The sequence below is a fragment of the Rattus norvegicus genome, chromosome 9 (assembly GCF_036323735.1).
Source record: "Rattus norvegicus strain BN/NHsdMcwi chromosome 9, GRCr8, whole genome shotgun sequence".
NCBI lineage: Eukaryota > Metazoa > Chordata > Mammalia > Rodentia > Muridae > Rattus > Rattus norvegicus.
The window spans coordinates 67,102,112-67,116,735 of record NC_086027.1 but is presented as its reverse complement, the minus strand read 5'-3'; the positions used below and the strand labels follow the sequence as shown (position 1 = coordinate 67,116,735).

Genomic DNA, 14,624 nt, shown 5'->3' with positions numbered 1-14,624 from the left:
TGAGGAACCGGCATACAAGTCACATTCTACAGGGATCATAGGCATAATCACAGAATGTATGTCTCTCACGAGAGGGTAGCTGTGTAAACTCATGCTTAAGCCAGAATACTTTTGAGCATGAAAAAAGTCACGATTTTCACTACTCCAAACAGCGTATGAGAACAATTTGCAGTCGAGTTGGAATGTATGATGTGATGCATTTTCCTTAGGTTTTGGGATACAGATGCCAAACATCTCTAGTGGACACTGTTTGTCACATGGGGATTCAGGTGTGAGCAGGGAGCTGAAGTAGCCCCATCATCTGCTAGTTCTGTGAATCGAACTCTCTTCTCTGCTTGCCTAACAAAGGGCTTCTCAAAACCCCCCACTCTCTCATTCCCCCACCCTCTCACCCCCACCCTCTCACTCCCACCCTCTCACCCCCACCCTCTCACTCCCACCCTCTCACCCCCAACCTCTCACTCCCACACTCTCACCCCCACCCTCTCACACCCCAACCTCTCACCCCCAATCCCCACCCTCTCACCCCCACTCTCTCATTCCCCCACCCTCTTACCCCCACCCTCTCACTCCTACCCTCTCACCCCGACCCTCTCAATCCCCAACCTCTCAACCCCTGCCCCAACTCCCACCCTCTCACCCCCACCCTCTCACCCCCAACCTCTCACCCCCACACTCTCACTCCCACCCTCTCACACCCCAACCTCTCACCCCCAATCCCCAAACTCTCAACCCCCAACCTCTTACCTCCCAACCTCTCACCCCTCACCCTCTCACCTCCCACCCTCTCATCCCTCACCCTCTCACCCCCAATCCCTAACCTCTCACCTCCCACCCTCTCGCCCCCCACCCTCTCACTCCCCAACTTCTCTCCCCCACCCTCTCACCCCCAACCTCTCACCCCCACCCTCTCACCCTCACCCTCCCGCTCCCCACTTTCTCACCCCTCACCCTCTCACCCGTACCCTCTCACCTCCCCACTCACTCCCACCCTCTCACCCCTCACCCTCTCACCCCTACCCTCTCACCCCCTACCCTCTTATCCCCACCCTCTCACCCCCACCCACTCACTCCCACCCTCTCACCTCCAATCCCCACCCTCTCATCTCCCCACCCTCTCACCCCTCACCCTTTCACCCCCTACCTTCTCACTCCCCACCCTCTCACTCCCCAACCACTCACTCCCAACCTCTCAACCCCTACCCCAACTCCCACCCTCTGACCCCTCACCCTCTCACCCCCCAACCTCTCAACCCCCACCCCAACTCCCACACTTTCACCCCATCCTCTTACCCCCGACCCACTCCCCCCACCCTCTCAGCCCCCAACCTCTCACCGCCACCCCAACCTCCTAACTCTCACATCCCCCTCCACCTCTCCTGCTTCCTCCATTAGAGAACTGGATGGTCATGTAAGGACAAATGACAGGTGTCAATCAGGCATGTTTTCTGAAGTGTTGCAGAAGGTAGAGACTATTTCTCTGGAAAACCTCCCCCAATGTACTGAAAATCATATTAGGTCTCAGCTTGCAAAATATTTGAGTGAAAAAATGATCCATATCTCTTTTATGTTTTTATTAAATACTCTCGGAGATTTTCTGTTTCCTTCCTGAAAAGCAAACTTGGAGGTAACTTATAGGCTTGCAAACTGGGCAGAACATGGCCAACAGGGATCTACAAGGCTCCTGGAGTTTTCTACTATTAATGCTAACACCTTTTACTGTAAATGATGGAGCCTTTCACAACTGCAGAGAAAATCTTTTAGCACTTTACTGTGTCGGGTCTGCCAAAAGATGGAGGAAATTCTCAAGCCTGGGATAGCCGAATGTGAAAACTGATTTCTCAGTAGCCACCAGCTGCAATGGACTGCAGGCAAGTGGACTTGGCTCCCTCCTTGTTACACTGCTGAAGACACAAGGGGAACAGGGATATTCCTCAGTCAGGTGATCTCCTGAAGCCACCCCAGGGACAGTCGGGATGCGGGATGTCTTCCAAAGGCTTGGCTCTCAGCCACCCAGAGAAGGCAGAGCAGCTGGCTTTTGCACTCTTCAGCTTGCCTGCTACCCCTCGACCTGTAGCTTAAGGGAGAATACACCTCATCAAGTACCATGATACCAAATGAAGGTTCTCTCTGTTATCTGATGACTCAGTGTTTGTGAGAACAGTGAAAGTGAACTTTCAAAGCAAGGAAGTGATTTGGGCACAGTGTTGGTTGTAAAAACTGAAGTTGCTCTGGACACTTGAATGCTCTCGTGTGTGTGTGTGTGTGTGTGTGTGTGTGTGTGTGTGTGTGTGTGTGTGTGTGTAAGATACCATGGGCAAAATGAAAATAAAATTTCATACACTGCACCCCAAACATTGACTTGGAACTCAGCAAGACAGATCCATTTCAAAATCAACCACTGAGAAGACTTTCTGTTGTCTTTGGATCATCCGAATGTCCACTACTTGGCTTTAGTTCCTCCCTGGATTGCCACGCATTGCCAAGGCAATGCTGGGGCCTGCAGAAGTCACAGACTGTGGCTACAGTATTTTCCAGAATGCCAGGGGAGAAGGCAGTTGTTTTTAATTTTCAGAATGTTCACTTCCAAAGTAATTTGGCATATTTAAATTTTTTGAACATATTGAACTGAAAACCTCAAGGGACCTCCAGCAGCTTTAGTGTTCACTGTGATAAGATGCGAGTTTTTATGAGTCAATCCATCAGCAGATCTGAAAAGATCTCTTCCCATTCCTGATTCAACAAAGCTCTTGGTCCAGTTTCTTGACAATTATTTCAGGAAAACACACAGTAAGTCTTACCCAGTTTATTAACAAAATGGCTCCATTTTATGTTTTTAGACACTATGACAGAGACTCCATTTGAAAGCTCTGGGGACCTCTTTATTCTCTGTAAACCTTCATCAAGAAACTTAGAAAAATAACTCTTAGCATTCATGTTTGATTTCACAATAAAATGTCACTTGAAGAAAACCAAGCAACAGGAAGAACTTGGAAAGGAAAGTATCCCAGCATTGGAACAAAACTTGTGGCTGTTGTGACAGCTGCCCCTCCAAGGTTCCATGGCCCCTAGGGCAGGGTGTGCCTTTGGTTCTTTGAAAGGAAAACAGCTCTTGGACCAACTCAGAGCTTGCTTTGGTTGTGCTTCAATAGCCACAAAGTCAGGGTTAAAAGCTTATAGCAGCAGCAAGATTGTTTATGTCCTTGGCCTAATGCCACAGTAAAAGAAATAAAAAAAAAGCCTTTAAGACAAAACAGGCATGTTTCTTTAACATTTTCCAGGTTCCTTTTTAATGGTGATTTCTAATTGGTTTTGATTTCTTTTCTCTTTTCTCTTTTCTCTAGGGATCAAACTCGGGACTCGTTTATGCTGTAACATCAAACTACACTCTCAACCTGAGTTGGAAGTTTTAGGGAACCCTGAAGAAGGCAGTGTGTCACCAGCAGGCAAGGGACCTAAAGTCCCATCTTTGAATTTTGAATTTAAACACATGCAGACATGCAGGCACACATGCATGCACACACACATACATGCACGCACGCACACACGCACACACGCGCTAACCTGGTGGGTTAATGTTCTCCAGTGATGTTTTGAATGGAGATCTTCTAAAGCACTCTCATAATTGTTTGTCAAGCTAGGATAGTGACCTGGGTCCTGAAAAGGCAAACAGATATTTAAAATCCACCAGAACGTTCTGGGAGGGAAGCCTGGCGTCAGTCTCAGCACACATCTCTACTATAACGTCTGACATTGATTAAGCATTCCCCCTTTCAGAGCCCTGAAACTTTAAACAACCCCCTGACCCCAGGACATGAACCCCAAAAGGTACATATCTTCCTCATGAGGTGATAAAGCACATGAAATTAGAATGTCATTGACCTCCACCATCTCTGTTTCATAAGATTATTTCCCAGTAACTAACAATTTCCAAATTTTCCAATCATTATTTTCTCACCTTTGTCTAGATACATAGGCTTGCTTTTCTAAGTGACTTGGGGACACATATAACAACGAAAGAGAAGTCAAATAAAATATCAAAGGCCAATCTTAAAGCAGGAAAAGTCAAAACTAGCATCCAGTATTGCAAATGTTCATAAAGCTACCTACATGTTGGCATCCGGCCAGGCTCTCAAGTCTGCAGAGGTGGCCCCGCCACTGTCACCCACAGGAGGGTGCCTTCTGAGAACAGAGAAAATGGGCCCTGTGCCTCTTTAGATGAGACTATATTTTATGATTAAACTGTATCTTATGACTATTTTATAACTTACATCATTGTAATAGGAAGTAAACCTAACATCAGCTATTGTTTTCAAAGAGAGGAAGCTAAATGGAACACAGACGCTTTAACTATTTCAGCCGATTCGCAAAAGCATTGTGTTATTTGCTGTTCATTAGGAGAGTCTACAGTTAGCTTTGCCTTTTCCACTTTTGATCACCTGGTAGAAATATGTCATATGTCTATATATGGCTTCAGGCTCCTCATCTCAAAAGTGTGATACAAGCCATTCATTCCTATTCTCATCTGTACTGAGAAGACACCTCTAAAAATCCCCACAAAGGAGGACTTCCTGTCTTCTATTTATTTATTTATGAATTAAGTTTTATTAATTATGTGAGAGCTCTGTGTGATGCATTTTTACCAAATCCACCACCTCTCTCAACTATTTAAAGTTATTGTGTTGGTTTCTACATAAGCCAAGGGAACCCTTCTCATCTAGTTGGGTTGACAGTAGCATGAGGCTCAGAGGACAATAGGTCCAAGTTCCTTTGAACCAGAAACAGTTTCCAGAGACCTTTTCCCATTGAGTTTCTCTAGGCAACAATCATGTAGCCCTTTGATAAGGGGAAGCAGGCAAATGGATGCCCATGCCTCACTAGTATTAATTACTACCATTTCTACCCATCATCCCTCTGAAGCACCACAGACTGTGCTAAGTCATTTCCTTACGATGACTCTCTTCATGGTCTTCCAGTGGCTGCCATCATCTGATGAATGAAGGGAACCCAGGCAAGAAAACCAAGCATAAGAAAGTAAGCCTCACTTAGAAGCTTCAGTAAATGAAAGAAAATGCATTAAATGCATTAACAAGTTTTCTCAGAATTATCCAGACATGCCACATGCTTATTATGAAGTGATAATCATTGTGTGGTGTTCAACAAAACCCTATACAGATTCGAGGCCTTCTTGAAAGTCTTCCTCAAACTCACAGCTGTGCACAGGATAGGCCAGTGGACACGCACCGAGAGGATGTGATTCTAGCTTTTCATCTTCTGTAATGTAACAGCTCCATACCAGGGGCTGGCACGCTGCCATCCCAGTTCACAGGACCCCTTCCACTCACCTCCCTCTTCAGACCCTGCAGCACCTCCAGGTAGAACTTGAAAAGGAAGCTGATGATGAGGGTCCTCTTGAACTCCACCTTCCCACCAGGAGCTGAACCTGCAAGGGTGACTTCATCCAAAACCAGCCTGCATGCTGTGTCCAGCATCTCTTCATTCCAGGGCCTGTGAGAGGCAGAGGAGGAGACTCAGCCCAGCAGATTCAGCTGATAGGTAAAGCAAATGGCTGCGGTCTCTACAGGAACCAGGAGAGCAGGCTGTCAGCCAGGCAACCCAAGGTCGGGTTGGTCTGCTACTCTCTGAGTGTTTGGGCTGGGTCCCACCTCATGCTCTCCCATCAGGGCCCTTAGCTCAGGATTTGCTCATTGCCTCTTTACTCCCATGACATTTCTGTATGCAGGTCCTGATTACGCACTGTGTCTCCTCACTTATGGAAGCCTCTCGACTACTCTGTAAGGTAGGTATGGCTCTCTTCTTCAACAGAGAAGGAAACTGAGGTCCCATAAGGTTGAATAGACCAAATGGGTTCATGGGGTTAAAAGAGACTGAACTGAGTCATGCGTCAGGAGTCTAACTCATTAAAGCAGTGGTTCTCAATCTGGGACTCGAAAACCCTCTCACAGGGGTCACCTAAGAGCATTGGAAAACACAGATACTTATGTTACGATTCAAAGCAGTAGCAATTTGACAGGTAAAAAGTAGATAATTCTATGGTTGGAGTCCCCACAACCTGAAGAACTGTATTAAAGTGTCTCAGTATTAGGAGGGTTGAGAACCACTACATAAAAAGCTTAAAGTACATGTCTGGTAGTGGAGAGATGGCTCAGTGGTTAAGAGCACTGACTGCTCTCCCAGAGGTCCTGAGTTCAAATCCCAGCAACCACATGGTGGTTCACAACCATCTGTAACGAAATCTTGGGCTCTCTTCTGGCAGTCAGGTATACATGCAGATACTCATACATTAAATAAATAAAAATATTTTTTTAAAAAAGCACATGTCTGAATTGCTGTTCTGTTATTTTATCTAGTAGTTTACCAAGAAAGGTTAGCTATTAGTATTATCTACAGATAAAACAACTCAGGTAAGCAGGGAATGGGCAACCCATCCTTCGTCTCTGTCTCACATACACACATGTACACACACAGACCCACATGTACCCACACTAACACAAGCACACAGACACTTGTGTGCTTACACATACTGCATACACAGATTCTATGATGCCCACTTGACAATCTGCTAAAAGCGACACATGGAACAGATTCTGAAATCGTGTTGGACTCCCAGCCATCAAACTGTGAGGTCCTAAAGCATTTTTTCTTCTCCTCATTACAGCTTCCCACCGGGCAGGTTGCTCTGTGGCCTGGAAGCTAAGAACACAATGTCTTACCTTCCAATGAGTTTCTGACAGGAGTTCTTGGCACCGATGGTGGTTGGACCGACACCTCCATACAAAATGGATAACTCTTTAATGACGCCACCTCCTTCTCTAAAAAGGACTCTCATTCCAGAGTTGACAATCGCTAGTGCATTCTGCTGTCTCTGGGCTTGTCGGAAGGCTGACACAAACTCCCACTGAGGAAACGGGCACAAACAGAACTCCCCTGAAAGACCTCTGCTGCAGGGCGTGATTTGATGTTAGCATATCTTCTGTTTATGGGCCCTGGGTTTAAACCAGGACTCTGGTACTTGGGAACAAGGTGTTCAAAGCGCTAAATGAAAGAGATTACCAGCCAGGGCCTGAATTCAAACTGCCTGGTGTCATTTTAAGAAAAGAAACATCAGACATAGACATGAAAAGGCAGAAGATGGGGATGAACATCAAGGTCCAAGGCCTCAAAAGAAGCCACCGTCCCCGCTGACACCTCATTGTTGGAGTTCCCAGAAAGCCAGTCTCCATTGTTTGAGCCATGAGTGGGTGGTTCTTCAGGATGACAGACTCCTAATCACCACATCTCGTGAGGTAGTCTGATTCTACCACTGTTCAAATGAGGAGCCACCTTGGGCTTGAGGTGATTCAGTAATTAGTTCATATTGAAACCAGAACTCAAGCCTCAGTCTAACCATCTCCCAACCCCATGCTTTCTCCCTCTATATTCCACTGCAAATGTCTTTTTTTTTTTAAGCTCCTTTCAGGCCCAGGATCTAGGAAGACCTGTCTCACTCAGGGAGTAAGTTTGGAAGGACAAAGGGTATATTAAAACTCTGTTTAAAAGTAATTTAGACCATGGGGCAGAGGAAGAGAGAAGGTATCCTAGCTCTAGAAATGGCAGGAGACTGCTCAGAAGGGTGACAGTGACTGTGGTGCACATGTCCCCCTTGAAGAGAGACCTCTGTCACTTCCTGGGTGAGCCTACTCAGACTGATAGGGGAACTGGGAAGTGGAGAGGAAGGGCCATCCTTGCCTTCCTGGAACAGGGGATGTTCACTGAGACCAAGACTTCCTGAGGCTTAAGATCCGAGTCAGGACACTTGCGGAGAAACTGCTCACTTAAAGGGATCTGCCGTTTTCCATCTGTGGACAAAAGGACACTTTCAATCTCTTGAACAAACTTGAGGAGTGATTCTATTGGTTGTTGTGGGGTGGCAGTGGAGGTGGCCGTGGTGACTGTGTGTCCGTGCGCATGAGTGTGTGCGCGCGCGCGCGTGTGTGTGTGTGTGTGTGAGTGTGTGCGCGCACCTGTGTGTGTGAGTGTGCGCGCGCGCGTGTGTGTGCGTGAGTGTGTGCGCGCGCGCGTGTGTGTGAGTGTGTGCGCGCGCGCGTGTGTGTGCGTGAGTGTGTGTGCGCGCGCGTGTGTGTGTGAGTGTGCGCGCGCGCGCGTGTGTGTGTGCGCGCGCGCACACGTGTCTTCTCTGACAGCATCTTTCGATGTTTCTTCCAGCCTAGCCCTCCTCCCTCCTTTTGTCTTATATGCTTGCTTGCAGATGAAAATATACCAGAGTTTCCTAAAGAACAGAGAGGCCTTAGTTAGCAGTCTCCTTCCCAATGGTAGAGTTGGCTTAGGACTTTGCTACCAGGGAGTAGATATTAATATCCCTTTTGATATCTGATCAAGTCAATTCATAACCATTTCATTTTTCTCTATAACCAGGAGCCCTATTATCTACAGGGGTGAATTATAAAAACAACCTTTGAGTGAACTTGAGCTTTGTGCACCAGCAAATGCTACTTTATTTAGTTATATCCCATCTACAGCATCTAAAGGATTTCAGTCTTGGTCAGTGGACTGGAGGCAGGAGTAGTTTAAAGCCATAGTAAAATATAATTTGGGAGGAAAAAAAGTCTAAAAAACCTTTTGTATTTGTATTCTCTCATCTAACCTTACCTCTCACGGCAGGAGTTTTTAAAAAGGTGTGCCACTTAAATTGATACCCTGAATTTAAATCTTCCTCCTTAAGATTATTCAGTGGTTTAGATGCTATGAGGAGTGATATATATATATATATATATATATATATACATATATATATACATATATATATATATACATATATATGAAAGCTAGGTCATATCTGTAAAAGTAATCTCCATATATTTGTAGAGGTCCAAGTAATAAGAATTTCCTAATAATTATTAGACAAATTGGTGTAAGAAAAACAAAATCCCTGCACTGAATTTCAAAAATAACACACAAGAACATAAATAAGCAGGAAGTCCATGATCATCCAGTTGGAAAAGATCTGTGCGTATTCAATGAAGATCAGCTTAGTACAAGTCCAAAGCAGGGTGTGAGTCAAACACCTGGTGTCATGGTGGAGCGTCTCCAACTGAGGGGCTCAGTGGCTCTCAGGACCTTTGGTCTTTTCCAATGATCAACTCACAATTGGACACTAACCAGCACAATGTCTAATGTAGGGTAAGAAAACACCTAGCAGACGTGTGTAACCTACAGCCAATGGGCTACATGAATCCCAGGATAGGTATAAATGCAGCCAAACGCATTTGTAACTACAACATCAGGTCTCAAGGTCAAACCATATGGTCCCCTGATAGAGTAAGGTCTCAAGAAGAAACAGATGGAGAGACTGACTAGCAGAGAGTTTTATGACAGACTGACCAACTTTTTCAGTCTCAAAAAGGTAAAGGAACTTATTATTACAGTGAAGAGTTGTTTTCCAAACTGAACTTTCTGCCTCCCCAGAGGTGCCAGGAACAGACCAAGGTTATAATACTGCCCTCCTCCTCCTCCCAACAGAAACTGCTGTTTACCTTTGGATAGTAAGTTGAGGGTACAATTACCCACAGCCAGAAGGGGATTCAGATCCGAGTCCAGATGTCTGCTCACGATGTGGCCCCCTAAAGACTTTTAAAAAGTTACTTTTACTTGTTACATAGTCACACAGCATAAGCACATCAAAGACAAGGGTTTCCATCCTGCTTTAGAAAGCGGTTCTCTTTGTTTGCTTTAAAGAATAGAAAGGAGTCACCCGAGACAAGAGTGCCTGAGGTTCCTTGTCAAATACATACAGCCATATTCCTGATCTGAGAGCCAGCCAGAGTTCTCAGGTGCTTCAGGAGCGCACGGTATGTCTGTGTCGTCTCTTCTGGAAGCTTCTGGACCACGTCAGTGAGAATGTCCTTCACCTGGTCCAGGCTGAGGCCAGCACCCAGGGTCAGCCCTGAAGTGACGCCTTGTGTGAGTAATGCCACCAATGGCCTCAAAACGTTAGACCAAAGCTACAGGCATGGAATCTTTATATTGGATGCATGCGATTGCACCTATCAGAGCTAGTGGTGACACGGTGTTGACAGTGGTGACAAATGACCATGGCAGAGACATTGATGGCAATGGAGGTGGTTGTGGCAATGGTAGTGATGTGTGGTAGGGTTAATGGTGGAGTTAGTGGTGAGATCATGAAAGCTAGATTCTTTGAAGTGAATTTATCACATTGCACTGATAGCTTTAAAAAAGACTTCATGAATTAAAAACAAACCATGAGGTACGAATAGGGTCATTTCAGTCACAAAACTGAGATCCAGTTCAGTCACCTTCCTAAGACCTTAGAGATGCCATATTCCATAGCCAAGGACTGGATTTCAGAGCTTTATTCAAAACCCACACCACAGTGACTGCTGCTTCTCACTTCATTAAACCAATTTCCTTCACAGGAACGAAAAGGTTGGACTGTAGCAGCTTAGCACACACCCCTTTCCCTCTGCTGCGCTCTGGAGAGCAGTGGCCCCTCAGGCATCTCCACCTTTTGTTCTGCACTCAAGGCACAGACTCTCTCTTGAATAGTCTCCCTGATCCTGCACATATGAAAGTTTCTCCGTGAAAATCCGACTTCTCAGACAGTATCTAGTGGAACTTTGAGAATCTTCACCATTCCGTCTGAAGAGAAGCTGTGACTTGTGACTAGAAAGGACTCTCGCCTGTCGCTCTGTCAGACTAAACAGCTAACCTGGTGAGTGCATTTCCATAGGAAAAAGAGATCTAAGAACTCACCATCCCCAGTCTGGTTTATGATACTCAGCTCTTCAATTCTGTCAGGAGAAATTATGATGGGGTGGAAGACACCTTTAAACTTTACTTCAGGCCCTAAGGGATTGTGGGAGAGACAGAAGATTAGAACAAAAGACGCTAATGACTCTATTTTGGATTATGATTAAACCAATGTCTTCGGACATATGGAAGTTGTTTCCTTTTATTGGTCTGTTTATTGCAAACCACAAGCAGAGACAGTGGCTGATTAAATTTAAAGAGTCTTTGGAATCGGTAGCTCTAAAACTTGTGCAATATGGCACCCTCAGATTTCCCTTGGAGAAGATCCTGGAGGCCTTGCAAGGAGATGGACAGCCACACCAGACCTAGGTGGGAAAGGCGAAGGTTCCAAAACTGCTGTTTAGATAAAATAGGCCATAGCGACTGAGAAGCCATCCAGAGAGGATAGACGGAGCAGTTTCAGGATGAGGGCCAATGTGGTACCCAGACGGAAGGCCAGGATACCTGCACCCTGATGCTGGTTTACCTTAGGACCTCCAAGCCCTGCTCTGTTCCAGTGAGGCGTAGGATATCCCTGATGCTGGCTTACCATGGGGCCAGCAAGCCCCCCCTCTGCTCCAGTGAGGCACAGGGCGGGCAGATACCTAATGCTGTAACATTTCTCGAAAAAAGTTTCTTGACATTTTCCTGACATCAATGTGTTGAACTTGATCTCTCATAAAATATCCCAGGAAGAGTCTACATACCCACAGAGGTGTACCCCATGACAATGGGGGCCCCAGGATACTTGAACTTAGCTTCCACAAGTTCCTCCAGGGTCACCGGGGAGATCCATGTCATTCTATTACTGTAGAACACTCTGGTCTTTGGTGGCTGTTTCTCGGCTATTCTCTATTGAAAATACAACAGGGATTTGAGAGAGCTTGTGACGAAATCCCCTTCTGTTTTCACTCTAGAGAAAGGAAATCTCCTAGAAACTAAATTCCGTGAGCTAAACTAGTCAGGGTTCATGGTTAAGGTCTGAGAGTTTATACATGGAGACAGCTCCCATGGGCTCTGATATCTCCCAGAAACTCGTTCTGATGTTCGCTGACATAGCAACGTGCTCGATTTTGCCAAATCATCCGTCAGGAAAATGAACTTGCACGTAAGTGGGAAGGGGAAACAAACTGATATGGAAGGACACTGATTGCATGTCTGTGACTTAAGAGACAGACATCATCAGCTGTGGTTGATGACGTCCTCCCAAGTTCATGGTAGCTGCACTCTCCACTTCATCCTCGGCCCACACGTCCTGGATGCTGAGGTGAAGGTGACAGATGACTGCCTGGCGGCTATTTGCCCATCAGGGTTGGGGGGGGTAATATTTTATTAATTCTTTGAGAATCTTATATATGAATGTAATACACTGTTATTAAATTACCCCCTTTCCTCCCCTAATTCCTCCAATATTCACCTTCCACCCTCTCGCTCTCCCCCGACTCCTCGGAACTTTATTTTCTCCTTTTTTTCAAATCCTACTAAGTACAATGTGTGCGATTCATATATTCATGGGTGTGATCAACCTAGGTCATACCCTTGAAGAAAACTGACCGTCCCTCCCCTACAGCATTTTACTATTCATAGTATGTGGGTAAGGGTAGGGTCGTGGGCCTCTCAGCTCTCCATGTGGGATGTTGACTGGTTTGTTCTTGTGCAAACAGTGATTTTATGAATGCAGTGGTTCTGTCATGTCCAGAAGATGCTCTTTCTCTTCCACCCCCTTTCTCTAAGGACCCCGAGTCTTGGGGGTGGGGTGTATGATACAGTGGTCCCATTCACGCTGAGCACTCCTCAGATAATTATTCTCCACACTTTGACAAGCTGTGACTATCTGCTTTAACTTCTCTGCCCTGCACAGTGTCTCTGAGGAGATCTGAGAGCTGCTCTGTGAGGTTTTTGAAAAGGCCCCTCCTGACATCTCACCATGAGTTCCTCCAGGTGAGCAAGTGCCTTCCTTACCATTAGCTCTGGAGGAAATATCAGCTCTTGGGTTGGGTCCAGTGGCTGAAATTCCTTTTCCGAGAACAGTTCTGGACTTGTCTTTGAAAAGAGAAAATGACAGAAGTTCTCACAGTACCCCCTTATTCTCAGGAGAGATCCCTGTCACAGCCTCTGTGGGCATCCAAAACCACAGACAGGTTGGACTTTAGACTTTTCCACACAGTGCATTTTTTAAAAAAATCATTCTTAATATAAATCTTAGCAACGTACTCTAGTACTAAACCCTACCTCCTGTCTCTTCACTTTTAAAAAAGGACTCTATAATTACTCGTCGGCATATCTCAATTACCAGCATCCCTTACTTGCCTCCGGAATCGTTATTAAGTAATGGTTGTTTGAACACAGCACTGCATTACTGTGCTAGTGAGCCTGACAGCCATGACAACTACCTAGTGACAGATGGGCAGGTAACGCATGCCCCGTGGATGCACTGGACAAAACGGTGGCTCACGTTCCAAGTGAGACAGGGAAGAGCATAGTGGGAATTCATTATGCTATTCACAGTGGCCTGTAATTTGAAACGTAAACCATTTCTGGGAATTTCCCACTTATTTTCAGAATATGGCTGAGCATAGGTAACTCGGATTACAGGAAGGAAAATGGTTGATAAGGGGTGATTACTATATTATATTATTGTCAAGCACCTCTCCTTTAAATTTTTTTTTGTGGGCTGAGACTGGAAGATGGCCAGACAACCCAGATATGGTGGCACAGGCCTATAATCATGGACCTTAGGAAACAGAGGCAGGCATATCATAAGGAATTAAGGGATAAATTTGAGGACAGAATGGGCTTTGCATGACCTCATCTTCCCACAAAAGAAGATAGACAAAAAGACGCTGATCAGCTATGACTCTGGCTCCCTGCCAAGGACTGTCATGTAGACCTGACATCTAATAACTGTGCAGGTGTCAGTGGGCCTCTGCACCCAGCAGCTCCATCAACATTCTCCGTCAGGTTTGGAGACAGTGGGGGAGACAGGTGGGAGCAACCAGACATTGAGAACTTAAGGGAGAGTCAACGTTGCCACCTCTCCTGTGCTTGGTCTTCCACCTCTGTCTCCACTTGGCCCTGTTGAAAACGAAGTCCATGTGATAGATTTATAACACAGAGTCTCTGCTTCCAGTTGGCGGAACGACTGCCTCTGTTTGTGGGCAGAGCAGCACCACCGTGTATGTACGGGACGAGATCAGGTTATTGCTTAGCATCTGGTGTCTCAGACACGAACTGTCAAACACGATTACTCCACAGTGTTACAGGACACCGAGAGGCCACCCCTCCAATCCAACTATACCACAGGACTGTCAGCTCCCCTTTCTCCATACCCAGTTCTCTTGTAGGTTGAATTTTTAGAATATAAGGAGACAGTGAGCATGACAGGGGGAACATGCTGACGCAGTCAAATTCATCGACCTGGGTAACCACTAGTTCTCCTGAAGATGACGTCAGCTGCCTCTCACATTTTGAATAACTTCACAACAATCTCGCTGTGCACTGACCTCATCTCCTTCCTGAAATTCTGCCGATCCATTTATTCCTTGATCCAAACAGCACACCCCATTTTCTTTACTTTCACAGCAACCAGAAGCCTATGGGAGAAACACACACACACACCAAACAAACAAATAAATAAACAAAAAAACCAAGTCAATCAGAATTCCATGGGGGATTCTATTGTTAACTGGGTGCCTACAGTAGAAACTATAGAACCAATGTTGTAAGGTGTCATAAAAGAAAGCCATTTATATTTCAGCACATCCAAGCTAGCTTTCCTGAAAACCTAAGTTTCCATG

At 45.7% G+C, this 14,624-nt stretch overlaps 1 protein-coding gene across 3 annotated transcripts in view; it reads right to left on the bottom strand.

Moving 5' to 3' along the window:
- The window catches only part of Aox1 (aldehyde oxidase 1), a 79,150-nt gene that overhangs the window by 36,245 nt on the left and 28,281 nt on the right, over nucleotides 1-14,624 (bottom strand). For all 3 annotated transcript variants that reach the window (XR_594396.4, NM_019363.4, XM_039084139.2), the window contains 10 exons: nucleotides 14,331-14,420; nucleotides 12,790-12,870; nucleotides 11,535-11,679; nucleotides 10,792-10,884; nucleotides 9,813-9,964; nucleotides 9,555-9,648; nucleotides 7,750-7,859; nucleotides 6,735-6,919; nucleotides 5,346-5,508; nucleotides 3,565-3,657 (listed from right to left, as the gene is read on the bottom strand). Coding sequence is in view for 2 of the 3 variants with exons in the window: in NM_019363.4 (NP_062236.3) it covers nucleotides 3,565-3,657; nucleotides 5,346-5,508; nucleotides 6,735-6,919; nucleotides 7,750-7,859; nucleotides 9,555-9,648; nucleotides 9,813-9,964; nucleotides 10,792-10,884; nucleotides 11,535-11,679; nucleotides 12,790-12,870; nucleotides 14,331-14,420 (1,206 nt within the window). In the remaining variant the exon portion in view is untranslated. The remainder of the gene's footprint in view (nucleotides 1-3,564; nucleotides 3,658-5,345; nucleotides 5,509-6,734; nucleotides 6,920-7,749; nucleotides 7,860-9,554; nucleotides 9,649-9,812; nucleotides 9,965-10,791; nucleotides 10,885-11,534; nucleotides 11,680-12,789; nucleotides 12,871-14,330; nucleotides 14,421-14,624) is intronic.